At 63.4% G+C, this 26,353-nt stretch overlaps 2 protein-coding genes across 7 annotated transcripts; both read left to right on the top strand.

Annotated features, from left to right (window-relative positions):
* The first annotated feature begins 465 nt into the window (after positions 1–465).
* On the top strand, positions 466–10,480 carry USP36 (ubiquitin specific peptidase 36). 3 transcript variants are annotated; one of them, XM_086857042.1, is made up of 20 exons: positions 466–566; positions 936–1,221; positions 1,291–1,515; positions 2,198–2,308; positions 2,558–2,660; positions 3,267–3,334; positions 3,716–3,786; positions 4,141–4,223; positions 4,525–4,645; positions 4,914–5,054; positions 5,383–5,483; positions 5,718–5,850; positions 6,050–6,700; positions 7,287–7,390; positions 7,831–8,469; positions 8,598–8,740; positions 9,126–9,290; positions 9,554–9,669; positions 9,749–9,881; positions 9,966–10,480. In XM_086857042.1, the coding sequence occupies exons 1-20, from the start codon at positions 564–566 to the stop codon at positions 9,968–9,970; spliced, it is 3,402 nt and encodes a 1,133-aa protein (XP_086713168.1). In that variant the 5' UTR covers positions 466–563; the 3' UTR covers positions 9,971–10,480. The 3 variants fall into 3 exon arrangements, with proteins under 3 accessions (XP_086713168.1, XP_086713169.1, XP_086713170.1); XM_086857043.1 differs by having other exon boundaries at positions 7,960–8,469; XM_086857044.1 differs by lacking the exon at positions 466–566 and having other exon boundaries at positions 986–1,221; positions 2,558–2,757; positions 7,960–8,469.
* An 82-nt stretch (positions 10,481–10,562) lies between these two features.
* On the top strand, positions 10,563–26,212 carry CYTH1 (cytohesin 1). 4 transcript variants are annotated; one of them, XM_086857049.1, is made up of 13 exons: positions 10,563–10,645; positions 18,948–19,030; positions 19,741–19,805; positions 20,470–20,536; positions 20,701–20,819; positions 21,124–21,204; positions 21,291–21,403; positions 21,474–21,622; positions 21,718–21,829; positions 24,167–24,243; positions 24,342–24,413; positions 24,726–24,880; positions 25,097–26,212. In XM_086857049.1, the coding sequence occupies exons 1-13, from the start codon at positions 10,618–10,620 to the stop codon at positions 25,173–25,175; spliced, it is 1,200 nt and encodes a 399-aa protein (XP_086713175.1). In that variant the 5' UTR covers positions 10,563–10,617; the 3' UTR covers positions 25,176–26,212. The 4 variants fall into 4 exon arrangements, with proteins under 4 accessions (XP_086713175.1, XP_086713174.1, XP_023794653.2 ...); XM_086857048.1 differs by lacking the exon at positions 10,563–10,645 and adding an exon at positions 13,958–14,497; XM_023938885.2 differs by lacking the exon at positions 10,563–10,645 and adding an exon at positions 16,086–16,581.
* Positions 26,213–26,353: the final 141 nt, after the last annotated feature.

Below are 26,353 nucleotides of genomic sequence, written 5' to 3' on the forward strand. Positions count from 1 at the left end.
TTCGGCCCTGCGGCGGCTGGGCCGGGATCCCCCCGGGATCCCCCCGGGATCCCCCCGGATCCTCAGCTGCGGAGAGGAGCGAACCCCGCGGGGCCGCCGGAGGGAAAGGAACGAGACGGGGAGGGAAAAGCTGCTGCGGGCCCAGCTTCGGATGCCGGCGGCAGCGCTGAGGGCGGGATCCGACGGCACCGGGAGCGGGGCCGAGCGGGGCCGTGACCGGAGGGGCCGGGACGGGGCCGAGGCACCGCATCGTGGCCGGTCCCGCGTGGAAACGTCCCCTCGTGGGAGCGTCCGGGGCAGGAGCGGCGCCAGCGGCCCCCTGTGCCTCGGCAGCCGCGTCCTGCCCCGTCCGCGCCGGGAGCCGCAGCGGGCGGGCGGGCCGAGCTCGGCTCTCCGTTGGCTGCTCCGAGCAAGGGGCGGAGCGGACGCGGGCCTGGGCCGTGCCGAGCGAGCCACGGTGGCCGCGCAGAGGCGGAGCCGCCCCGCGGGGCCGGCGCGGAAGGGGTTTGTGCCGGCGGCGGGCGAGCGGCGGTGTGGCCACACGTGCGTGCCGTGGGACCCGGATGGTGAGCGCTGCCGGCACCGGGCCGGACGGGCCCGAGACCGCCGGGACCTGCGCCCCCGTCCCGCCGCGCTCCTCCGCGCTGCCCGCGGGGCCGCCCGTGGCGAGCGGAGCGCCGGGCCGGGCCGGGCCGCATATGGCGGCGGCACTCGGGGCCGCGGGTGGCGGCGGGGCGGGCGCGGTGGCCGTGGCGGCCCGGGGGGCGCTGAGCGGGCCGTGCCGGCCGCCCGGGGAGCGCTGAGCGGGCCGTGCCGGCCGCCCGGGGAGCGCTGAGCGGGCCGTGCCGGCGGCCGGTCGCTCTGAGAACCGGAGCGCAGCGGGAGCGGCCGTGCCGGGCCGGTGCCCCCGCTCAGCCGGCCCTTTCCTCCCTCAGCCGCGGCCGCCGGGGCCGCCGGGCCGGCCGCCCACGGCGATGATCGCGGAGAAGCTGCGGGAGGCGCTGGAGCCGAGGCGGGAGGCGGCGGCGGAGCTGGGCCGGCCGCTGGCCGCCGCCGCCCGCTCCGTGCTGCAGCAGCGCATCGAGTTCCGGGCCGCCCGCCGCGGCCTGGCCGGGCAGCTGCAGCACCTGCGGGACAAGTACGAGCGCATCGGGGCTGAGACCCCCGGCCGCCCTCTGGGCACCGCCGGCAGCCTTCCGGAGCGGCCGCAGAACCCCCGGGGTAAGTGGGGAGGGTGAAGGGACCCCTCGGCCGTGCTCCTACCCCCGGCTGACTCTCTGCTCCCCGCAGGACACAGCCGTGCCCTGCCCAGCGCCGCGGCTGACGGCATCCCCGAGCCGCAGAAGGTGCTCTTCCCTGCCCACAAGCTCTCCATGAAGTGGGAGCGGGTGCACCGTGTGGGCGCCGGGCTGAGTAACCTGGGGAACACCTGCTTCCTGAACTCGGCTCTGCAGTGCCTGACCTACACGCCGCCGCTCACCAACTACCTGCTGTCCCGGGAACACGGGCGCTCCTGTGAGTGGGGGCCGGGAGGGAGAGCAGCCTCTGCCTGTCCTGCTCACAGTGCTGTGCTCGGCACCTCTGTGCCTGCCTCTGGTGAGGGAGTGCAGACATCAGGATGCACCTTCCCTGCCCTGCTCTTTCCTGCCCGTTTCTCTGTCAAGAGGCGGTTCCTGGGTCTTGCTCACTTTTCCTGGCTGTAGCAATGTTCCCAAGCTTGGCGTCTTTGTCTGTGGGAGCACTTTGTCTCTGCTGGGTGTAGCCAGGACTAGGATGGGCCCCATGGAGCCTGCTGGCTTCTTGGGGGCTCAGCAGGGGGGTCCTGAGTGGCCCCTGGGACTGCAGAAGAGCAGTGTGACAGCTCCGAGCTGTCACCACAGGGAGCACAGGGGCCTTGCAGCCCCATTCACAGGACTGCCAGTGGAATCTGCCCCTATGGCCTTGTCCAGTGAGTGCCTGGGATCTGTTTTCTATCAGTGTGAGTGCTGTCTCATCTGGGGAGCTGCTGTGGCTGCTCCTGTGATGGACTGTGCTAGCTGTGCTAGCTGGGATGGCATGAGCTAGTCCTCATGTCCTGGGGCATCGAGCTCACAGGGAAAACTGAGCATGGCTGAGCTGTATTGAACCAGAGACCCCCTGTCCTGCCTCTGTCTCTCCTGGGTTTGTCCCCAACGTCGTGTCGTCTCTCCTGCCACAGGTGCCCACGGAAGCTTCTGCATGATGTGCACTATGCAGAACCACACGATACAGGCTTTTGCCAACAGCGGCAATGCAATAAAGCCACTCTCCATCATCCGAGACCTCAAGAGTAAGGAGGGCTGCCCCCCCATCCCCCATGACTAATCTGGGAGCAGAACTATCGGGATTGGGGCATGCTTGGGCAAACAGCTCCACTGAGATGACTCACGGAGCCTCGGAGTGCCTGGAGACTTCTTGGGCTGCCAGGGGCTTCCTCTGTGACATGAGTCTGATGTCTGGATTGGGACTCAAACTCCCAGGGAAGGCAGGGAGGGATGGCATCTGTTGCAGCATGTGCTGAGTCCTGCCTCTCTTGCAGAGATTTCCCATAACTTGCGCTTCGGCAGGCAGGAGGATGCACACGAGTTCCTGCGTTACACCATCGATGCCATGCAGAAGGCCTGTCTGAATGGCTACACCAAGTATGTGGGGCCTGATGGCCCATCACTGCTCTTTGCTGTTCCCTTGCTGGTCCCCTGCACTCACGGGAGTGGACTGTGGAGTGAACATGTGCCCCAGGTCAGCCTTATTGTGGGGAGGTTCTGACTCCAGGGGCCTCGGGTGTGGGGTCCAGCACTCTGCCCCTTGGGGACAGGGCTCTGGGCTGTTGTTCACCTTCTGCTGACTCCTCCACCTCAGCATAGCTGAAGTCCTGCCCCCAAATCCGGAGGCTGCTACAGGTTGGGATCGCATCCCAGTTGCTGAGGGATACAGGCCTACTTGCCAGCTCAGCCCCAGCCATATGGCTGTGGGAGGGTGGCTTCCCCCAGGCCCTCTGTCCTGGGAAGCACTGTTTCTGAGCTCCAGCCAGAAGCTTCTGCTTCTTCTAGAGGAAGGTGTGTGTAGGAGCCTGGTGGCATCCCTCAGCTGTGACACAGGGAGAGCAGTCTGGCAGGGGCTGCGACTTCCCACTGCTTCTGGGGCTCCACAGCCCGGCCACTGGCCAGAACGTAGAGGGGGGCTGTCATAAGGGGTCCAACAAGGGTGGCTGTTGCAGTGTGAGATCTGCTGCTGCTGTCTCTGTGTAGGCTGGATCGCCAGACCCAGGCCACAACTCTGGTTCACCAGATCTTCGGTGGTTACCTGCGGTCCCGTGGTGAGTACCAGCAGTCTGGGCCTGGGCCTGGGCACTAAAACCCTTTGGGAAAATGGCTTATCATGTTTAACTTATCCAGAGCTGTAGTCGGTCAGTCCTGCAGCACTTGTGGGTCATGACCTCTATTGTGGCAATGGGAAAAGCCATTGGCTGTGGGTCCCCAGCTTACTGCCATCAGCAGAAGGATCCATGTTCCCAGAGCTGCTTCCCCAGCACACAGGGGATGTGCCAGCCCTCCTCCCTGCAAGGCTGTCAATCCTGATGCTGACATCCCAGAGCCCAGACCTGGGTTGGGGGGACACTGCAGCTGTCTGTGCTGTGCTGGGGTGTGGCAGGTGCTGGTGTTGTGCCAGGGTGTGCTCACGGCCCTTCCTTCTGCAGTGAAATGTCTGGAGTGCAAGACTGTCTCAGACACCTACGACCCTTACTTGGATGTGACACTGGAGGTCGAGGTACTGCTGCAGGCTTGGGGGTCTCTGCTCTTGAGGGAGGTGTTCATGCCCTGAGGCTCCTTAACCTGTAGACATGGTGCTGGCAGGAGAGAAGCAGCTCCTGCTGTTGTGCCTCCTTCCCTGTGTCACAGAGCAGTGCCTGTTGCCTGGATGTGAGCCGTGCCTCCTCCGTGAAGGCTTGGCAGTGTTGTGGGGCAGAGCAGCCACCACACCGTGCCAGGGGCAGGCTCAGGGCTTTGGGGCAGCCTGTAGCCCTGGGCTGTGTGCTCTCTCCTGGGGCCAGCACCTCTGCAGGGAGTGGGGCTGTGGTGTGGACAAGCCCTTCATGGCCTGACCCCCACCCTGTCCTTGCAGCGAGCTGCAAACATCGTGCGTGCCTTGGAGCTGTTTGTGAAGCCAGAGCAGCTGGGTGGGGACAACGCCTACAGGTGCAGCATGTGAGTGTGGGGTGCTGGGGGCATAACGGGGTGCCACAATATGGGAGGGCTTCTGTACCTGCTCCATGGCTAAACCATGAGGCACAGGGCCATGGAAGCCTGTGATGAAGCCTGCTGCTCCTCAGCTCCCTTGTCTCCAGAGGAGGACCTGGGCCAGCGGACATGGCCATGGGGAGGTGTCTGGAGCAGTGCCTGGTGTCAGCAGCACCATTCCCATCGGGTTTGCCATTGCTGGGTGGCCAGGGCAGGCAGCCATCTGGATGTTGGAACAGCTTGAATAGCTTGAGCTTTTCCTGGGCAGGTGCAGGAAGAAAGTGTCAGCCAGCAAACGTTTCACCATCCACCGAGCCTCCAACGTCCTCACGATTTCACTGAAACGCTTTGGCAGCTGCAGCTCTTCAGGTGGAAGGAAAATCACCAAGGTGAGTGTCAGTGATCCACAGTCAGGGCTGTGTCCTGGCCCAAGGTCCTGCTCTCTGAGCAGGGCAGGAGGTGGTCCTGGTGCAGGCCTGCAGCCATTCCCCACTGCTCTCTGGGGGAGGTTGGGCTCATCCTGGCATGTTCTCATCACAGTCTCTGCCTGGGAAGAGCCTGTCCCGTCCCTCGAGCGATGGGACTTGTAACACAGCAGAGCTGCTCTTGCTGTGGCAAGAAAGCCATGCCAGCTCCTGAGACATCTTCTTTTCACAGGACGTGGGATACCCTGAGTTCTTGGACATCCGCCCTTACATGTCTGAGCCCAAGGGCGATCCCATCACATATGGACTTTATGCAGTGCTGGTGCACTCTGGGTACAGCTGCAATGCAGGGCACTACTTCTGCTATGTGAAGGTGAGCCCAGGATGCTCCTTCAGGATCCTGTCTGGGCTGGGGCCTGGTAGGTGCTTGTGGGTCCCTTTAGGGTGCAGAAAGGAGGGTGTTTGGCAGGGTGGGTGGTGTAGAGCACTGGCCATGGGGCACAGACTCTGCTCTGCTGCAGGAAGGTCTGCCCTGACAGAGATCCCTGGCCTGCCCTTGGGCCATCTGTGGGTTTTGGGGAGAGGAGCTCTGGTGACAGGTGCTGTTCCTGCTGCTCTGCAGGTCAGGAGGGTCCCTGGCCAGAGCGTGACACTTTCTCCTCAGACACAGCCTGACCAGAGTCCATGTTCTCCTTCCACAGGCCAGCAATGGGCAGTGGTATCGAATGAACGATCATGAGGTCCATCCCAGCAACATCAAGGTGGTTCTCAACCAGCAGGCCTATGTGCTGTTCTACCTGAGGTAAGAGAGCCTGTGTCTTCCTGTGTCTGAGGTAAGAGGTCTGTGCCTCCTGGCCCCCTAGCCCTGCCCCACTGCCCCTGTGCGTGTGCTGGCTCAGGGTGGGGGGTGGCGGTCCAGCCCCTTGTCATGGCTTGCTGTAGCACCTCACCTCCTTGGAGCCTCTGGAACTCCCTTCCTTGTGTCTGTCTGCTCACCCACACAGCCTGGCTGACTCTGGCACTTTGCCTTCCCCAGGCTGTGCAGCCCCAGGAAGAGCTCAGCAGGGCCCAGGGCTGCAGCTGCCTTCAGCCCACACATCGGCAGTGACTCCCAGCAAATGAAGAGAACAGAGATGAACGGGACCCTGTCTGTGCCACCCACGGGCCCGGTGAGTCCTGGAGGTTGGTGCTCCACGGGCACTGGGGCTGCAGCCGTGCTGGGAGGTGGATGAGTGGGAGGGTGCTGTGCAGGAGAGATCCTGACCCTGCTGAACACAGGGATCCTGGCTGGGCATGGCGAGGGCAGTATCACTGTTTGTGTGGCTCCTTGACTCTCCTCACTGAACTCCTCTCTTTCTCCTTGTGTAGAAACAAGACAAGCTGCCGGGGAAGGGGCTGCCAGGCCCAGGTGATGTTGGAGTCCCTGTCGCCCGCAGCTCTCCTGGGATGGGGTCAAAACTGACAAATGGAATTGCTCTATCAAAGCTACCCTCTCAGACCCCATCATCCAAACTGCCCCACAAAGCCACCCACGAGGCCACACCACTGGGCTGTGACACAGTCCAGAGGCCCAAGAAGACACCTGGCATGCCCAGAGCAGGCTTCCATGTCACCAGCACCATGAACGGGGCCAAAGCAGGGCTGCCCCCACGGGACTCAGAGAGTGAGAAGCCACCTACCTCATCCAAGCTGCCCAAGTCCAGTCATGAGCCCAGTGGCTGTGGGGCCATGGCCAGGACCCTGAAGAAGGATTCCCAGGGCAGCACAGTAGGGCAGCTGGCCAAGGAGACCCACAAAGCCAAGAGCAGTTCCAGCAGCTTCTGCACCCCTCAGGGAAGGGACTGTAGCACCCACCTCCCCGCTGGCCCTGGCAGCAAGCCTGCTGTCCCTAAAGACTCTGTCCCCAGAAGCTGCGGGACAGCTGCTGTGAAACCCTCCCCGCTGGGCAGTGCTGCACTGGAGTGGGGCAGCGCCACGCCACCGCTGCTGGCCAAGAAGCCAGTGCTCTCAGCCAAAAAGGTGAGCCTGAGCTTCTGCCCAGAGGCTCCAGTCGACATCTTGTGCCTTCTAAACTGATGTTGTGTAGGGCTACTGCCAGGTGCCTGCTGAGCAGTGCTGTGTGGGGAGAATCCCCCAGCTCCTAACCCAGGGCTGTGGTGGCTGCTCTCCCCACTCTGGGTTAGGGTGTGGGACCAGGCACTGCTGTTGTCCACATCCCTGAGTGATGCAGGGGATGGCTCCTGTCCCCTTGCCTGGGACAGAGGGGTGACTGCACCAGTCCCTGCAGTGGGGAGGTCTTGGCACCTTCATGGGGTCACCTGTCCCCTGGGGCCAGTGGCAGGGGGTGATGCCACAGCAGGAGGGTGTGGAGGTGCCTCCTCCACAGGCAGTGAGCAGGCTCAGGAGGGTACACTGTGGTTCCAAGTCTTTGAATTTCTTTCCTTTTTTTTCCTTTGTTCTTCTAACTGAATACACTTCTGATCTTCCCCTTCCCTGCCCCTGTCTGTGTCTGTTCTCCTCCCCTTTCTTTGGGCTCCCCTTTTTCTCTTGGCTCATGGGAACCTCGGTGTTTTATGTTTATGTTTATTTATGTCAATACCTGCAGGGCAAACCTTCTCAGAAGGTGAGTGTGAGTGACCACCAAGCACAGTCCCAGCACTCAGCCACCACCCATCCTGACTGCACTCCTAGCCCTCTGGGCAAGTCCAGGTAAGCAGTGCCATTGCTCCCAGGCTCTCACGTGGCAGGAAGGCCAGTGACAGCCTTGGGTACTCCATGGGATATGTGTGGCCTTGCAGCCAGCTTTTCAGTTCTCTGGGGCTGGCAGGGCTTGCTCCAGATCTGAGAAGGGCTGACTTCAGCACAGAGTGGGAGGGAGTTCTGCAGGCCCTGACCCCATACTAATGTACCATGGGATCAGGAGGCACTGGCCTGGTCTAGATCTTGCTCTGGGTCTCCCTTGTAGCCTTCAGCACTAGCACATGCTGCAGCAGCACCCACCCTTTCCTGGTCTGCTGTGGAACCTTGCAGAGCAACATCTGATTCCAATTTTGTGGACAAGATGGCAGCAGTTGGGTGTTGAGCATCTGCAGTTCAGGGGAGGGAGGAAGAGAGGGGCTTTTGCATCAGCCTCTTTTCCTGTCCTTCAGCTTGTCCTCATCTGCTCTTGAGCTTCCCAGTCCTGAAAAGTCTTTCTTCAGCTTGCCTGCTCAGCCCCCAGCCTCCCTGCTGACCCACAGTTCCTCTGCCCACACTTCACACCACCTTTTTTCTGGCAGCAGAGAGACGGGATCTGGCCAGGTGGAACCAGAGGGTTCCTTCAAAAAGAAGCGTCGGAAGAGGAAGCATCGTAGCACAGACAGAAGCCCTTATGCTGGGGCTGTGAAGGATGTGGATGAGGTCTCCAGTCCTCCCAAGAAGGAGAGAGTTGTTTCTCCAGAGGGCTTCAAGGACAAAGACTCCAAGCCCCCCAAAAAGGAGAGCATTGGCTCTCAGAAGGACTTAATTGATAAAGACTCCAAGCTCCCCAGGAAGAAGATTCTCTCTCAAGGGGACTTCATGTCTGTTGTGGGGAAGGAGGTGGCAGATAATGGTCTCAGTCATGGTCTGGTCTGTCAGGACATGAAGAGTGGGCCCAAGCAACATGTGCCAGAGCCCCATATTGACTTGGGCATGGAGCCAACCTTCCCCCTCAAGAGGAAGAAGAAGAAGAAAAAGAAGAATAGGAGCAAAGACAAGCCCTTGAAGAAGACAGAAGAGTGCAGCTCTGGGACGCTGTCTTCAGACAGGTGAGGGACGAGGGGCATGTGAGAGCCTGAGGTCAGGCTCCCTGGGCTGTGGTCAGGGGCTTCCATCCTGGAAGTCACTCTCCCAGTCTGGTCTGGCTGGAGTGAGCTGACCCTGCTGCCTTCCCCAGCTCCAGAACAACTGAGCCAGAGCCCTGTAAGACACATCAGAGCGTGGAGGCTGGAGAGCACAAGCACCGCAAACGCAAGTGGATGGAAAGCCTCGGCAGCCTGGCTGCCAGCACTGGCCCAGCCACCACCACCAGCACCCCAGGTATGAGCTTGTGCCCCATCTGGTGCCTGGCAGGGTCAAGCCAGCAGCTTGTCTGCCCTTGGAGCACTGCTGTGCCATCCCCAGTGCTTGCTGCTCCCACAGCTGCCTGGCAGTGCCTGTTGTCCTGCCCTCTGTCCTGGGCTGCCCTGTCCCAGGCCTGCCTGCTGCTCCTGGGGGAGAGCCCGGGAGCCCTTGCCCGTGCCCTGGAGGAGGAAGTGGGGACAGGCCTCTTGATTGACCCCCAGGACAGGCACTTGTGTGCCCAAACACCCTCAGCCATCAGGACCTCATCTGTCCAAATGGTGTTTCCTGGGGTGAGATCTGCTTTGGGGAGGGAGGGACGCGGTGGCTCCCTGGCTCATCCTCGCCCTGCCTGCTTCCACAGTGGCAGCACATCCCAGTGACAGCCAGACTGGGGATGAGAGGCGTTCCCTGGCTGTCCTGAGCCCTGTGGCCAGCAACTGGGCTGGCACAGCCCCCGAGGGCCAGGAGTCCAGCGTGCTGGACAAACTTCTCCAGAATTCCTTGGACAAGGCTTATGGCAAACAAGGTAATCCTAGCTCACCTGGGTGGGCAAACAGCCCCCCTGTCCTAAGCCCTGGATGGGGACAGAGCCCCCCCAGCTCTGCCAGGGCCTGAGCTCCCCCCACCCCAGTGCAGGCAGGAGGGTGCACCTGGAACCAGGCAGATGGCCATGGGCCTGCTGGGGGTGGCACAGGGTGGGGAGCTGGAGCAAGGGGCTCCTTGGGCCCGGGCTGGGGCCTGGTGCAGTGGGGCACAGTCTGGTCCTTCTGCTGACTTTGCTGCTTGCAGTCTTGACCTGGCAGGGTGAGATCTCAGCTGTGAGCCAGGATGCCATTCGGGACACAGCACTGGCCCAAAGCAAGACCGTCATTGATGAGTGGGACCAGGAGTTTGACAAAGGAAAGGTTGGTGCCGGGCTGGGCCAGGTGGGAAGAAGATGGGGCCTCTACACTCTGGCCTGAGTGCTCTCTTACCCCTGCACAGGTAAAGAAAATGAAGAAGATGAAGCAGGAGCGGAGGAGAGACTCAAACCCCTTCCAGAAGTTACAGAACAAGCGCAACTTCTGGTTGATGTCACATCCTGCCAAGATGGCCAGCCTGGGCCACCGGCTCTCAGGTGAGCGAGCCAGGGGGCACAGCGAGCCTGGGGGGCTAGGGGGTGGCAGCCTGGTGGGAGCTGACACTGCTCTTTGCCTCACAGGTTGAGATCTGCATCCCGCCTGCTCGGGGAGCAGTCCCAGGTCAAGGACTGAGGGCAGCACTGTCCTGGGAGCTGTTGGTGGACCACGCTCAGAGGGGAGAGAATACAGCCCTGGGGTTGTGCCTTTTCCTTCGGGGAGCTGCTTTTCCAGCTGCAGAGGAGCCTGCCCACTCTGCCTTGCCTCCAACCTGCCTCGGCCGGGCTCCTCGTCGGCTTCTCCGTGCCTCTTCCCCTCCTTCCCCCAGCCCGCACCTGCGGCGGCTCCTGGCAAGTGCCTCAAGCCCGTTCCCGTTGCTCCGTGCTGCCGTGCCTCCCGTGCCAGCGTTACCGACCCTCGCCCTCCCCTGCTCTCACTTCGTGACCCCCATCCACGAGCTGCATTGAAAGCCGCCCCCGCCCGGCCCCGCGCTGGCGCGGGGGACAGCGGGGGGATCCGTGCGGGGCCGGAGCGCTGCCGCCGGGGCTACGGGCATTGAAGGATGGAACGGAATAAATCCCGGTCTTTATCTCTCGGCCGTGGGCGGCTGCGATCGCGGGGGGGGGGGGACACCGGGACAGAGGGGGCGGGGCGAGCGCGGCTCCGCCCCCTCCGGGTCACGTGGTGCCGGCCGTGGCGCGCTCGTCACGCGGGCGGGGCCGGAGCGGCGGCGGGATGGAGGAGGAGGAGGGCGGCGGCTGCGGTCAGTGCGGGCCGGGGGCGGGCGGGGGGCTCCGGGGCACACACCTGGCCGGGGACGAGGCGCCGGGGTAGTCCGTGGTCCCCGGTGGGCGGCGGTGACTGTCCCGGGCGGGGCGCGTTTGGGCCGGGCCGCTCCCAGGTGCGGCACCGGGGGCGGTGGCTCCGGGGCGGGCGGGGATTTGGCGGCTGCGGGGATTTGGCGGCTGCGGGGATTTGGCGGCTGCGGGAGCAGCGCCCGCAAGTGACAGAGCGGCCGCGGCCTTCGCGCATCGTGCGGGCGGTGGCGGCGGGAGCGCCGGGAGGAGCTGGCACCTGGGGGCCGCCCTCCCTGGGCCCGCGGAGCGCCGGCACCGCCGGGGGAGCTCCGTGGGCCGCTGCCCGCACGCCTCCATCGGCCGCTCCTCTTCGCCCAGGTCCTCCCGCGGCACTGCCGAGCCCCGGCCCCGCAGAGCTCAGGGCGGGTTCGCCTCGGTGGCGCCTGCTGAGTGTCACAACCGCCCGCTTCGGGAGCTCCCGGCGTGCGGTGGCTCAGGGGTTGCAAGGTCTCCCTTCTCATGCCCGTACGTTTTTCTCCCGTTTTTTCTGCCCTCCGTGCCCGCAGAGCGTTCCCTCCCGTGCTGAGGACCGGGACTGCGCCGGGAGCCCCTGCCTGCGCCTGGTCTCTCCCAGGCAGGTTCTGGTGTGTCGGCAGGTGGCTTTGCCTTGACAGGGACTTTGCAGAGGGGAGACTGGAGTCTGGATGAGATCTGAGGCCATGGCCGCAGTGCTGGAGCCGTGCTGGTGACCATTCTTCCTGGGAGCAGCTGGTGCCAGCGTGGTGCCACTGCCGGCAGTGCTGGTTCACGGGCCGGTTTCCTGCCCAGCTGTGCGGTGCAGCCGATTAGGAGCTGCTGTTCCACCCCAGAACTGTGCTTGGCTGCGAGGACTTCACTGTGCAAGATAAGGAAGGTGCCAGCGGCTGCGGCCTGGCTCGGCTGTTGTCAGATACAGCCCATTAGGGAGCGGTTCTGCGAGCAGCCTCTCACTGCTTCCCAGAATCACCTGGAAGACATCCCAGGTCATGTCTCAGCATTAGAAATGTCCCGCTCGTGCTGCCGCGGGGGACGCAGGGACTGCGCAGCCGCCTTGTGCCCCCGCCACTGTTCCTGTGCTGGGGCAGCACAACTCACAGCTGCCCTGAAGCCCTTGAGCTGAGTTGGTTTAGCCAAGGACGTTCTGCCGGGGCTGTAGTGCGGTGGGAGCCGACAGGGAATCTCTTTCTGGTGGGATTGTGCTGACGCCAGTGTCTGTCCCACGGCTCACGGCCTCTCTTCAGCCGTCTGCCTCAACAGAGAGCAAATCCCAGGGCGAGCAGCTGGCAGCACAGATGTGTGCTCCCCCTGCTCCTGCCAGGGCGTGGGGCTCCCACCCCCTTCCCAACATCCCCCTGTGGAAACAGCAGCAAGACTAACCCATCCCAGAGCAGAACTGACCAGAGCGGTGGTGTGGCTCAAACGCCTCTGGACCGTGGGGAAGAGGTGTCCTGGAGGGGAACCATCCTGGCTTCTCCTGCCTTGCCGAGCTGCAGCAGCGGTGAGAGGATGCGGGGAGCACAGCCCTGTCCCGGTGCCGTCTCTGGAACTGGGCCCCATCACGGCTTAGGCCTGGCCCCAGGGTGAGGGGGATTGGGCAGTGCTGGTAATCCCACTGCACCCAAGGGATTACCGCTCACTCCGGCCTGGGGATTAAGAGATTTCTCTAAGCGGGGTTGATGCAGCCTCCAGCAAAGCAGCTTGTGCCTGGGGGGCCTCTCTGTCTGGGGCAGGACGGGTGTGGGATGGCAGGGTGGCTGTGCAAGGTGTGGGGGATCTACAGAGGAGAGGGTGGGCTGCCAGGTCTGCAGCAGGCTGGCTGAGGGGTTCCTCACCCAGACAGTCCCTGCCCTCCTTGCCATCAGCCTCCAAAGTCCTGTTTTGCCAGTGGGTGCTGGCAGCCCTTTGGCACAGCTTAGCTGTTTTGGAAGCATCTCGAGATTACGGCATGTTCCTGGGCACCAGGGAACACTGCTGGGAGAGTTGCTGCTGATGCCCCAGCCCCTTCCCTTGCACACTGTGGGGTCAACCTGGGCAAGTTGCTAGGCCCAGCTTGGAGAGCAACTCTTCCACAGAGCTCAGGGATGGACTCCGAGGTCAAAGGCAGAGAGACAGCGCAGGGGTGGCACGAAGCTTGGAGAGCGGAGCCAGGGGCTCCAGCAGAGGCAGTCGTACAATTCCTCTCCTGAGGTGTTTGGAGCAGAGAACAATGAGCCCTGCTGCTGACACTTGCAATCCTGTCAGGGCTGTGGCTATGGTTTGCAAACACCCCACCTCACCTGGACAGGGTGCAAAGACCGAGCCAGGCATCCAGGTCACGCTGTGTGGGAGATGCCACCTGGCCCTGCCTCGTCCCAGTCACAGCGCACACGTGCTTGTGTCACACAGGGGTTTCTCCAGATGCCAGCCCGGTCCCAGGCAGGCGCTTGTACAGCACGTGCCCAGCTCAGCCTCCCCTGTGCCCCCTGCTCCCTTCGCCTGCCCTTTTGCCTCCTGGTGATGTGGCAACCACTGCTCTGGCCCTGGGAAAGGGGAAGTGGTGTTGAAAGCAGAAGGTCAGTCACATCAGCAGTGAGTGCCTGGCGGCCCTCGCAGCCCTGTCAGCTGCCCTTCTCCACTGTCTCCCCTCCTCTCTGCAGTCACACTGCTCCTGGGATCAGGGACTGCTCCTGCCTGCCAGGGTGCCCTTCCCCACCACCCACCCCTTCTGGGCTTCTGCCTGTGCCGCTCAAGTTACTCCTGGCTCAGCGATCCCAGTGGATGCAGGGGTGGGTGAGCAGAACTGTCGAGCTGCTCCTGCCCTGACAGGCCCTGGGGTTTGTTACTCACGGCCATGCCCTGCGCTCAAGATCGCTCCTGCTTTGAGGAAAGGAGCTGTCAGTCCGGTTTGGGTTTGCTCAGTGCCTGTGGGGTTGGAGGGTGGGACGGTTGCGCATTTCCCCAGCTCCACAGTTCTCCCCCAGCCTGGGATCCCAGGGCAAGAGCCCCGGTTGCTGCTGCAGGAGCCCCCCACACACCAGGGCCAGAGCAGAGTGGGCAGTGCCTCTGGGGCAGGGCTTGGTGTCTTGGTGCAGGTCTCAGGGTTGGCTGCGCCTGCCAGGCTGGGTCAGGGCTGGGATCAGGTCCTGCACCCCAGGAGCGGGGGCCGTGTGGCACCCCCACGCTCGCACCGCCGCGCTTCTCTGGGTGCACCTTCCTTCATGCGGCGCTCGTTGCTATGCGACCGTCGGCTCCTGATGCTTAATGCTCTAATACGGAGGGATAAAACCACTCTAAAAATACCCTGCTGCCGGCCCCCCGCGGGGGCAAGGGGGCTGCCGGGGGGCAGGCGGCCTGGGCAGGGGGGCTGCTGGGAAGTTCCGAAACTCCTCGTCCTCTAAGTGGCTTTGAGCCGCCCGCTGGGGCTCTGGTGGTGGCACGGGCTGGTGTGCCGGTGCGGCGGGGATTGGCTGGGGCTGGCGCGTGGGCTCCTGCGGCTGGAGCTCCCCTCCCAGAGCTGCTCCAGCCAGAACCGGGAGTGCTCCGGCTCCCCTGCTTGCGCCCTGCCCCACGGTGCTGGGGAGCTGCCCTGGGTACTGGCTACCTGCCTAGTACCGGGGAGCCCACTGCTCACGCACCTATCTGGCCTCCGTCTGCTCCTGCCTGACCTCTGCCTGTCCCTGCCTTGCGCTCCCGGAGCTGGTGGCATCCTGCGTGGGACCCCCGCAGCATGGGGACAGTCAGCGAACTCTGCGCCTCCAGTTTCCAGGCATTCCTCTGCCCCTCGGTGGCTGCCAAGGCAGGTAGGCACTGCGTGCCCCCCTCCCCTCTGTGCCGTGGGGTTCCCATCCCCCAGCAGACACGGCGGTGCCCATGGCTCCAGCTCCATATGGCTCTGGCTCCATATGGCTCCTGCTGAAAGCAGTGCAGAGTGTCCTCGCCGTCTCGCTTCCTCCTTCCTCTACCAGCCCTCCAAGCTTGGGCCTCTGCAAGCACCGAGACCCTGCAGGATGGACAGGCACCGGGCCCCTCGCCTGGCATTGCCCTGTGGGTGTTTGGGAGCCAGCGGTGGCGGCTGGGAGGTCACAGGCAGCGCAGCGTGGCCATGGCATGCCCTGCCCCAGCCCCAGAGGATGTGCGAGTGCTCGGTCGCCCTCATCACAAGTGCCTGTGGCTACAGAGGGGAGGGTGGCACTCTCCAAAGGGAATTCTGTGTGGGAAAGCCCAGAGGTCACCTGTGTGACCTGCTGCTGTCTGCTGGTTCCTGCCCAGCTGTGGGACTGGGAGGGCTGTGCAGTGGGCAGGGGCTTGCAGGACCTCCTCGGCCAGCCCTGTGGCTGAGCACCAGTGGGCTCTGCTGCTCTGAAGGCCTGGCACCTTAAGCAGTGCTGAGAGCAGGTGAGGTGCCGGCCTGGCTGCATTCCTTGCACATGGACGTTGTCTGTAGACATGGCTGAGCTGGAGCTCACCCAGCCGTGCTGCAGGCTGGGGGTCCGTGCATGGGAATGCTGGAGCCTTGAGCCACTGGGAGCCAGGTAGTGGCTGTGGAGGGGGTTCCTTGGTGGGCTCTGGGTCAGGGAAGTGGGGTTAATGGGGTGATGGGTAGGGCTGCACAAAAGCAGGAGAGTGTCCTGAGCACAGGGTCCAGTAGCCGAGGAGGGCCTGCCCTGGAGTGGTCTGTCCCCAAAGCCACCTCCTGATGCACCTCAGCTGTTGGTGGGGAAGGATGGGGCTGATGCAACCCGGGGTGTGCACACGCCATGGTGAAAACAGGATGTGGTATGAGGAGACAGGCAGGATGTTTCTGGGGGCCCCATGGGACCCCACCAAGTGCCACTGTGACTAGCAGCACCTGCTGCAGCACGCAGGGACCCGGGGCTCGTCCCCATGGTCTGCCTCACCCCTGGGCTGTTGTCCCCCTGGTGTTGTACGGCGTGGGCCAGCAGCAGGGCTGGCTGCTGCTGTAACTCAGGGGGCCAAAGGACACCCCGAGGCTTCTGAAGCCCACCCTCCCCTTACTCCACAGCTGGCATTCTGGGTGCTGTGTCTGCATCTCGTGCTGCTGAGCAGGATTTAGCTGAGTCAAGGCAGCCGAAGCTGATGGGGCCAGGGGCGTGCTGGGGTCGCTGCCACTGCAGGCACAGCTCCGCAGCGCCTGGACTCGCCGCACAGGGCTCCTGCACGGAGCAGTGGGGTCCCTACAGACACCCCGCAGCAAGGGGGCAAGGCAGTGGGGAACAGCACCCCGTGGGGACTGGCATGGCTCCTAGACCTCCTGATTGCCCTTCTTGTCCCAGGCAGCTGTGGGAGATGCCATGGAGCCCGCGGAGGGCAGCAGGCACCGGTGGTCCCCACGGCCAGCACAGCACCTGGGCCTGCACTGGAGAGGTCTGGCAGAGACGGGGGAGCTGCAGGGCTGGGGGTCTGCTGGCGTGTGGGGGCCCGGCTGAGGGGAAGGGAGGGGACCCCGGTGCTGCGCAGCGAGCTCAAGATGTGCCGGCTCGAGTGTCCTGGCAGGCCCCGAGGAAGGAAGGGCTGGGCCGGCCCAGGGCTGGCTGGGACCGCAGCACATCGCGTCCACCGGGCCTGAGGCGAGGAGCAGGGCCCCGCTGCCCATTTCCAGCCGGCCGGGAGCACAGGAGTTAAGGTGCTGCGGCTCTGGCTCATGGCGGCAGGAACGGGGTGTTGCTGGTGCCGGCTCTTGGCGAGGCCGGGATGACGCCCGAGAGGCCCCGGAGCTCATTGGTACAGGCCCGTGAGTCACCGCGGAAGCTCCGAGCCCCAGCTGCCCGCACCCGGCACGGCAGCAGCCCCGCACAGCCCCTGGCAGCTCGGGCACGGCCGGCGGAAGGCCCTGGCACGATGGTGCTCAGGGCAGAGGGCAGCGGTGAGCCGGGGGGGCCGGGGAGGGCGGCGGTGGCTCCCAGCCCTGCTCCCCTCGGGGCTCGGGGGCCGCGGGGCTGTGCTTGGGGCGAGGCGCGGAGGGGATGGGCCGCGCTCGCAGGCCCCGCTGAGCCCAGAGCCCGAGACAGATGGACAAATGCTGCCCCAGGATGGGTTCCTGCTGTGGGAACCCCCGGCTTCCTGTGCTGGTGGGGACGCCTAACCGTGCTGGGATCCTGCACTGTGGTGGGTCCCTGTGCGAATTCTGTGCCGGGCTGCAGCCACGGGAAGCGTCGGTCCCAGGCTCCATCCCTCTGCCTGCGGCCAGGCTCACTGGGGCTCTCCAGGGCAGTTGCTGTGCAGAGCCAGGGAAGGGTTAATGCCGCCTGCCTTCCCCAGAAAAGCTCCTGCGTCTGGGGTTTCTCTTCCTCTGGCTGCTGCTGACATGGCTGGGCTGCTTGTCACGAGTGCTCAGCCTCCACCGGGGAGGGACCTTCCGGGGCTCTGGAGCAGCCCTGCGGTCCCTGCTGCCCTGCAGCCTCATCCTGCACCACGCCTGTCCCGGGGCACCGGGACCCCGGCTGGAGCCCCTGCCCTCTCCCAGGTGGGCAGGAAGAGGCAGAGCTGAGGGCTTGGCTGCAGCCAGCTCCAGCCCTGGCATGAATTTGGCTTTCCCTGCGGCCGGGCCGGGGGATGTGGCGGCTGGACAAGAGGGTCCTGCAGCTAGGCGGGAGGGTCCTGGGGCACACGCAGCAGCCCAGGGATTTGGGGGTTTCTGTGTCTGATGAGCGGGTGTGATGCAGCTCTTCCCTCCCCCTGCGAGCCTGGGCTTGCAGGGTGTCCTGGGGGCCTGGAAATGGGGGGCTGGTGTCGGTGGGGATGGCGTTGGGGCATGTGGAAGGTGCTGGGATGCATCGACACAGCTCTGGTGCTGTAAGTGACTTTTAACCTGGTGCCACGAGCCGACTTGTCTGACTCAGGCTTCCTGACATGGAGACTGAAAGTATTGGGAAGTGTCAGCGTTGTGTCTGAGGGACGATGTCGCAAGCCGAGGCGCCTCAGCCTTGGCAACAAGGGCTTGTGAAGGAGGAAGCTCATCAGACCCCAGAGCAGAGCCGGGGAGGTGCTGGGCTCAGAGATTCAGGGTGCAGGGTCACCGTCACCCAGGGAGCTCCTACTAAGGCAGCAGCAGTGCGGGGAGAATCAATGCACAGTTGAGGACAGGGCTGGCCTGAAGGCACGTGGTGTCTTTGGGCACTGGCATGGGGCAGTGGCTGCGCTGGGGACACTGGTGAGTCTGGGCTGGTGGCAGCGGTGGCTGTGCACATGGTGGCACACGGGACCTTAGCGGGTAATGCTTGGGGCAGGGGAGGATGGTGACAGCCCTACAGATGCCTGTTCCCAGCACCCCAGGGTGGGAGGTGGGGGTGACACAAGAGCTGAGCTGGCAGATCCTGCTGCCACCTCCCTTGGGGACGGCATTCTAGAGGTGTTTGGGTGTCCTTGCGGGTGACCTTGGTGCAACGCACAGAACCCGCTGGCAGAGGTGGGAGACATGGGCGTAGTAGGAGGGCTGAGTGCACTCTTGAAGGAGCAGGTGACCTTGGAGACTGAAGAGAACAGGAATGGGATACCTTGATACTGTGAATCAAGGAGGTCATGTGCCAAGGAGCACTAGGAATGCTCCTGGAGCAAGGGGACCATGTGGCAGCCCTGGGCTTGGGCCTCAGAGATGGTGTTGGAGAGGGGGTATCTGGCTCCCCAGGGTGACAGGAAGGTGTAGATGTCACGGTGTGCAGGTGAGGTCTGTCTGGAGGGTGCACCAGCTCCAGGCTCTGCCCCAAAATAATGAATCCACTGTAAAGGGAACTGCAAGGGTGGCCAGGAGCTGCTTTATGTTTGGGGCTGACCTGGTACAGCAGAACAACCTGCAGGGCTGCAGGCAGGAGCCTGTGCTGCAGGGCACAGCAGAGCTTCCCAGCCTTGGGGAGCAGAATGGGCACCCACACCAGCCTGGCTGGGGCAGAGCAGAGTGAAATGGGACTTGGAGGGGGCAGCAGGGCTGGGGCTGGCAGAAGCAGTGCTGGAGGTGATTCTGGGGCCTGTGTTGGTTCTCACTCTGCAGCTGCTACAGTCTGAAGGAGCAGATATTGTGGTCCTCAAATTCCTTTCATGCCATTGGTGCCACTTGGCCTCTGTGTGGAGCTGGGGACACTGCTTGCCAGCCCAACTCCTCCTGCTGCCCAACACCTCCATGTCCTGCCTCCACCCAAGCCCACAGCTGCTGGCTGGGAGCAGAGGCTGTGCCAGGAGCCTGGCAGGCCTGGTTCCCAAGACCACACATGCTGACCTGATCACATCTTTGCTCAGTGCCCAGTGACCTGACCCCAGAGGAGTGCCAGGAGCTGGAGAACATCCGCCGCCGAAAGCAGGAGCTGCTGGCTGACATACAGGTGTGATGCCAAGGGGCCCACACAATCCCCCCTGTCCATGAGACAGCAGTCTGGGTGGCAGGGGACAGTGTCCCTGCCTGGATCACTGGCAGGGTCCCTATTCAGGATCCCTCATGCTGCTGCCCCACAGCTCTTCCTCTGAGGAGCTCTGGGGATGGGGAGGGGGTCCCAGTTGGGATGTGATCCCAAGTGGCAGCCAGCCATCCCTGCCCTGCCCAAGCAGCCATGCCTTTTCCTGTACCCTGCAGAGCTCCAGGCTGTGCAGCCTGTGCCAGCCCCTGCCTGGCACGGGCAGGGACCATGTCTCTGGGCCAGGCCACTGCCCTGGCAAGTGCCTGTGAGGTCAGGGCTCATCTGGGACACTGTCAGTCGTGTCTGTGATTAAGGCAGCAGAGGCTAATTACTGCCATATGCTGGGCATGATCTGAAGGGATTAGGGGTAATTTTGTTAACCTCCGAATCTCTTCCTTCCTGCATGCTGGGAGCGTGGCAATGCTGCAGGGATTAGCAGCAGGGGGCAGCCAGCCCCACTGCCAGTGCCCTCCGAGCTGGTTCAGCCCCTGGGCAGCACCTGGGGCTGGGGGGAAGGAGGGAGGGAAGGAAGGAGGGGCTGTGGGGCCTCTTGGGGAAAGGGGGCCATCTCCAGGGCTGGGGGCTGGAGGGTTTGTGGGGGAGGCACCTCCTTGTCTCAGTGCCCCCTCTCCCCACAGCGCCTGAAGGATGAGATAGCAGAAGTGACGAATGAGATCGAGAACCTGGGCTCCACGGAGGAGAGGTGAGTCCCCAGCACCTTGGAGCCCCCTTAGGCTCGCCTGCACTGTGCAGGAGCCAAGGGCAGCTGAGCCCTGGCCCACAAGTGCTGGTGTGAGCAGCTTTCCCAGGCGCTCTGAGCTCCTGGGAGCGGGATCCCAGGCTGATCTGCTGCTCCTGGGTCTATTTTTCCAAGCCCCAGCCCCTCTGTCTGGCCACAGCCACTGGCAGGCTATGTTATTCTGAGCTGGTGCAGTCAGTGCCAGCTGGGATTAGGGGGGCCCCAGCAGCTGGTGGGAGCTGACTCCCAGCATCATTCCCAGTTAGCCTCTGGGGCACGAAGGCTGTCCCCTTCTGCCAGCCCCACTGCTCTCAGCAGAGCCCTGCCACAGCCAGCTTGCCCAAGCCTCCCCATGGCTGGGTGACCTGACAGGTGCAGTGCCTGCACCCCCTCTGCTCAGGGTGACCCCAGGCTCTGCTTTGTTCCGGAGCCTGGTGGGCCAGGAGCAGCCCCAGGCCACGGTGTGGGGCAGACACAGAGCAGTGTGTTGGCTTTGCCCTGTGTGGGTCCAGCATGGGGGCCTGGGTCCCTCGGTCCAGGCTGACCCTCCCCACAGGGCACCGCCCCAGGGGCTGGACAGAGGCAGTGGGGCCCTGCCAGGTGCTCAGAGCTGCTTCATGCCTTGCAGGAAAAACATGCAGAGGAACAAACAGGTGGCCATGGGCAGGAAGAAGTTCAACATGGATCCCAAGAAGGTACTGTGGGATGTACAGAGCTGGTTACCTGCCTCTGGGGGTGTGCAGGGCTCTACCACCTCCCAGTCCGGGTTCCTGGGGCTGGGGCAGGGCCAGCATCCAGGGCAGGGGCTGGCAGTCAGGGGCAGCCACAGACCCCCAAACACCTCTCTTGCATCCCTCAGGGCATCCAGTTCCTGATTGAGAACGACCTGCTGAAGAACACGTGCGAGGACATCGCTCAGTTTCTGTACAAGGGAGAGGGGCTCAACAAGACAGCCATCGGCGACTACCTGGGCGAGAGGTGCACTGGGCCTGGGCTTCCTGGGGGTGTTGTGGGCTCCTGGCACCTGAGAGAGGGGACACTGCAGCTCTGAGCTCACAGGACAGCTCACTGGGAGTACCCAGGGTGCCGGGGGTATTCAGTTCATGACTGGCACTTGCAAGTGGCTGATTTGTGCAGACCAGAGCAGGGATCAAGCAGGGCATAGCTACAGCTTTCCCCCATGAATGAGTAGAGTCTGGAGAAGGGCAGGGACAGTGGAGCTGCTCAGTAGTCACAGGATTGCTGATCACGCATCCCTCGTGCTCTGGCTTTGTTCCCACAGGGATGAGTTCAACATCCAAGTCCTGCATGCCTTTGTGGAGCTGCATGAATTCACTGACCTCAACCTCGTGCAGGCGCTGCGGTGAGCAAGGGGAGCCGAGCGTGGCCCACTGCGGGTGGTGGGGACCATGGAGCCCCCAAACCAGCGCCACAACTCACTCTCCACAGGCAGTTCCTGTGGAGCTTCCGGCTGCCAGGGGAGGCACAGAAGATTGACCGGATGATGGAGGCCTTTGCCCAGCGCTACTGCCAGTGCAACCCTGGTGTCTTCCAGTCCACAGGTGAGCGTCTGTCCCAGACGGTCTCCCTGGCATCTTGCCCCGCAGCTGACCTTCCCCTCTGCCCCTGCAGACACCTGCTACGTGCTGTCCTTTGCCATCATCATGCTGAACACGAGCCTGCACAATCCCAATGTGAAGGACAAGCCCACAGCAGAGCGATTCATCGCCATGAACCGTGGCATCAATGACGGGGGGGACCTGCCTGAGGAGCTGCTCCAGGTGAGGGCTGGGGCCAGGCTGCAAAGCTGGCCCAGAGCAGAGCCCACCACAAGGCTCCAGGGCAAAGCAGAGCTGATTCCATGTCGTTGTACCAGAATCTGTATGAGAGCATCAAAAACGAGCCCTTCAAAATCCCTGAGGATGACGGCAATGACCTCACCCACACCTTCTTCAACCCCGACCGGGAGGGCTGGCTCCTGAAGCTCGGTGAGTGCCAGCAGCAAGGGAGGGCAGGCTGTCACCAGGGTGCAGTGCCCCTGGGCTTCCCATACTTCTCCTGCTGGCCTGGTTCTTCAGAGCATGAGGAGGCTGCAGAGACAGGCAAAGCCTTTGCAGGAAAGGCATCTGTACATCCAGCCCTCCATCTTCCCTTGGCTGGGCAGCAGGCTCAGAGCTGACAAGGCCCTGAAGAGCGGCTGGGGGGGGTGTCCTGGGGGATTCTGCTTCTAGGTTGGGCAAGCCCCTGGGGTGCAGAGCTGGTACCAGGGTCTGGTGTCAGAGCACAGAGACCTCGAGGCCCTTCAGGTCACCGAGCCACAGCAGGATGTGTCGGAGCAGGCCCCGGGAGCAAGCGGCGAGCTGCCCCAGGCTGCGTGTGTCCCCCTTCATACACAGAGCAGCCCCTGCCTCACCTCCCCACAGCATTATCACCTCCGCATCCCAGCTCCACATGCAGGCAGCATGCATGGCATCCCTGCTGCACCGCCCGGCTCCACAGCCGGAGCCCTCCGCGCCCTGGCTCCTGTGGCTTCTCTTCTTGGCACCTCTGGGGAATCCTCTGCCCAGATTTAGCCAGGGGGAATGGGTGTGGGCAGGATCAGAGTCCAGTGGGGCGATTCCCCAGGGTTCTGGCTGGGGTCAGAACTCCTGATACATGGCCAACCCCTTGGGAGAGGAGAGCAAGAGCTGCCTGCGCCCTGCCCTGGGGTGGGGGACACAGGACAGCCCCAGGCTCTCCATCCCTGATTGGAGGGGCCCTGCGCACCCAGGTTCAGGTTGGCCAGTGGGGTGGTGGAGAGGCAGCAAAGTGGCCATGGAGCCCAGCTGTCTGGGGGGGCAGGGAAGGACCCTGCCGGTCTGCCATGGGGTGGAGGGAGCCAGGCCCTGTCCCCAGCAGCCAAGGAGCCCCATCCCACAGAGCCACAGCGAGCCAGGGCAGTCAAGCCCCCACGGCCCTGGCGCTGGCCCAACCCCTCACAGCTTCCCTGCTGCAGCCCAGCCCCACTGACCTGCAGGGCAAGGGGGGGCTTTGGGGTTCCTCTTTTTATTTTTTTTTCCCTTTTTTTTTTTTTAATTTTCTTTTCTCCCTCATTTATATGTTTCCATGATTTTGGCTCTTCCTTTCCTTGCCCCCAACTCCAGGAGGTACGTACCCCTCTTCCCTGCTCTGCTCACACTGCTGGGGCTTCGTTTCCTTTGCATTTTTAATTGCTGGTGATGAATCTCATTGCTGCTGCTGTTGCTGCTAACCCCACACGCCCGGGGACCTCGCCTGCTGCAGGACAGCCCCTCTCCACCTCCAGGCAGGGACGTGGGGTGCTGGCCCTGCCAATGCCACACGTTCCCCAAGGCCTGTGGCCTCCTCTGCCACCCCGGGGAGGATGGGGCCACAGTGGCACTTGCCACCCGCCCAGCCGTGCACCACCATGTCCACAGACAGCCTGGCCAGAGGGGCTTTGCCTCCGGTGACACAAGGGACGGGGGCAGGTTTGGGGTCTCCTCGGGAGGGGCCCCAGCCTGTGCAGGAGTGGTCAGGGCATGGCTGGAGCTGGGTGGGAGCAGGAAGGATCTGTCTCCGCTGTGCCCTGTGCTGTGCTAAGGGCTCACAGCAGTCCCCATGAGGCACCCGCGCAGCTCCAATGCCTGCACCCCAGGGTGTTGGGGAGCATTGGTGCTGGCCCTCAACTGCTCCGGGGCAGGGACAGGGGTGGGCTGCCAGCTGGCACAGGGCAGCAGGGGCCACAGGGCCTTCCTGGCAGGGGAAGGAGATGAGCAGGACTTGCAGTGTACACTGCGGCTCCTCGTGTCCATGCCGGATCCAGCCTGCGAGGGTGGGTGCTCATCCCGCGTTCAGCACTGCTGCAGTGGCTGCGGTGGAGGGGAGCTGGGCCTGGGGGGCGCAGGGCCTGTGCCCAGGGACCAGCTTCTCCTGCTGTGCTGGCAGCTGTGGAGCTCGGCCATGGCCTTGGCTCCTGCCGTGCCGGGGGGCCAGTGCGACTGGGGCCATGGTCAGTGTGGACAGAAAGTCCCTGTGTCCTCCCAGGGAGCTGCCTGGCCGCAGTTTCCTCCAGCTGTGCTGAATCTGTGTTTGGGTGGGAGCGTTCAGCGCTCCCAGCCCGGCAGTCCTGTGCTCGCCTCCATCCTCATCCGTGCGCTTCCTGCTCGGTGCGGTGTGCGCTGCCTGCTGCTGCTGCCGCTGCCTGGCTCTGCTTGGCTCTGTGTGTCCGCCCGGGCCCCGGCTGCTGCAGCCTGTGTGCCCAGCCGGCTGCTGCGTGCCCGGCCGTGCCCTGCAGGGCTGCGCCCGACTGTCCCTTCTGCTCCCAGGGGGCAGGGTGAAGACGTGGAAGCGGCGCTGGTTCATCCTGACTGACAACTGCCTTTACTACTTCGAGTACACAACGGTGAGTGGGCTCCATGCAGGGTGAGCTGAGCTGGGGCAGGGAAGGGGCTGGACTGGGGCTGTCTGCCCCACAGCTAAACCTCTGCTTGGCTGCACCAGGATAAGGAGCCCCGTGGCATCATCCCCCTGGAGAACCTGAGCATCCGTGAGGTGGAGGACTCCAAGAAGCCTGTGAGTGCTGTGGCAGTGTCCTTTGGGGTTTGGGGCAGCTTTGGCTTGGGCAGGAAAAGCTGGGAGGTGTTGCAGCAACCTGAGATGTCCCCAGGAGAGGCAGGGGGCCCCAGAGCGGTCACTGCCTTCACTATCAAAGCAGCTGGGTGCAGACCTGGGGGTGCTCACCACAGGGGCTCATGCAGGGCCAGGGGTGACAGTCACGGTGTGTCTGTCCTGCTCTGCCATGCTGGGGTGGCTCTGCTTTTTCCCTCCCGGTCTGGGGTCCCCTTTGGAGACGGGGGCTGCCTCTGAGCAGTCTCTCCCTCCCAGAACTGCTTTGAGCTCTACATTCCTGACAACAAGGACCAGGTGATCAAGGCCTGCAAGACAGAGGCAGATGGGCGTGTGGTGGAGGGGAACCACACCGTGTATCGCATCTCTGCCCCCACGCCTGAGGAGAAGGAGGAGTGGATCAAGTGCATCAAGTGAGTGTGTGGAGGAGCATGTGGTGGCATGGGCAGGGGCACAGCAGGGACCTGCCTGCTGTCCTCAAAGGGGACAGTGCTTCCCAGGGCATCCTGCAAGGATGGGGAAAGAAAACTTCCCCAGGGATGTAAAGGGACCTGCCCAAGGCCAGGCCAGGCAGGTTGCACCCATCACTGCAGCAGTTTGGCCTGACCCAGCCCTTGTTCTCCTGCCAGGGCAGCCATCAGCCGGGACCCCTTCTATGAGATGCTGGCTGCCAGGAAGAAGAAGGTCTCCTCCACCAAGAGGCACTAGCAGCCAGACTGGCCCTGCGAGGCCAGTGTGCCCTGTAGCAGCTCGTGTCCCTCCGTCATGGGGGCACGTGGGGCGGGGGCCACGCTGCAGGCTGGCCCAGGGCCCAGCTTCAGCTTAGCCATTTCTTTACTGTGGGGGGAGGGAAGGGGCATCTCAGTGACTCTGGCCCCCCATCACTGCCTCATCGCCGGACAGCGTCTTCACAGGCTCAAGCGGGAACACAGCACCCTGTGCACCCCTGTGAGCCCTGGCCTCAGCACCACGGGACCCTCCCTGCCTCTGAGCCCCAGGAAGCCTGCAGCCATGTGTCACTGGGTCCCCCAGCACTCGTGTTGAGACGCTTTTGGGCTGTTCCGTCAGGAGAGGGGCAGCTGTTGGTGAGCAGCTGGCGCTTTTGGGGTGCCACAGGTGCTGGGGTGCAGGTGTCAGCCCCAGGGGGGCCCTGCAGAGATACAGCTCCCGGCCCTCGTTGTAGCGGGCCTGAGTCTGTCCTAGGCGTGTCCACGCTGCTGCCTCGGACCCTCCCAGCCACCCCCTGCACTGGAACGGTCCCCACAGCCACAGGAGGGATGAAGGGCAGGCACTGTTGACGAGCAGTATCCTCACCTGGCTGTGGGAGTTGTGGCTTGGATGTGGCATTGCCCCAGCACATCCTTGTGTCATGTGCCACATGGTGGGACACACCCAGAGCTGGAGCCTGCCCTCGGGATGGCTGCTGGTGGGGATCTGGCTGGGTGGGCACTGTGGCCCCCACCTCTCTGCCTCACAATCGCCTGTGTCTTGTCCTGTCCCATCCCCACGCACGGTCTGGAGGCGCCTGGATCAGTATTAGTCTATTTATCAGAGGTGTAAATACTCCTGTATAGTTTTCTCCTTGTAGATTATTTTGTATGTGGGTGGTTCAGTGCAGAGGCCTCACAGGAGTGGGGCGGGGGGGCAGGATTTTTTATTCTAAATTTTTTTTTTTTTTTTTTTTAATTTGCCATGGCCTTGTAAACTAGTGCTGAAGATCAGCAACAAATAAATACTTGCACCACGCTTCTCTTGGCCTCCTGTGCTCTGTGCAGCCTGGGGTGGGCAGGAGTCCCCTGCCACTGTCAGAGTCCCTTGCTGAGGGATGGGGACGGTGTGGGGTGTGGAGGGGGAAGGGCAGCCCTGCGGTTGGGCTGGTGCCGGTG

Source organism: Cyanistes caeruleus, chromosome 19 (genome assembly GCF_971803275.1).
Source record: "Cyanistes caeruleus chromosome 19, bCyaCae1.hap1.1, whole genome shotgun sequence".
In the NCBI taxonomy this organism is placed as follows: Eukaryota; Metazoa; Chordata; class Aves; order Passeriformes; family Paridae; genus Cyanistes; species Cyanistes caeruleus.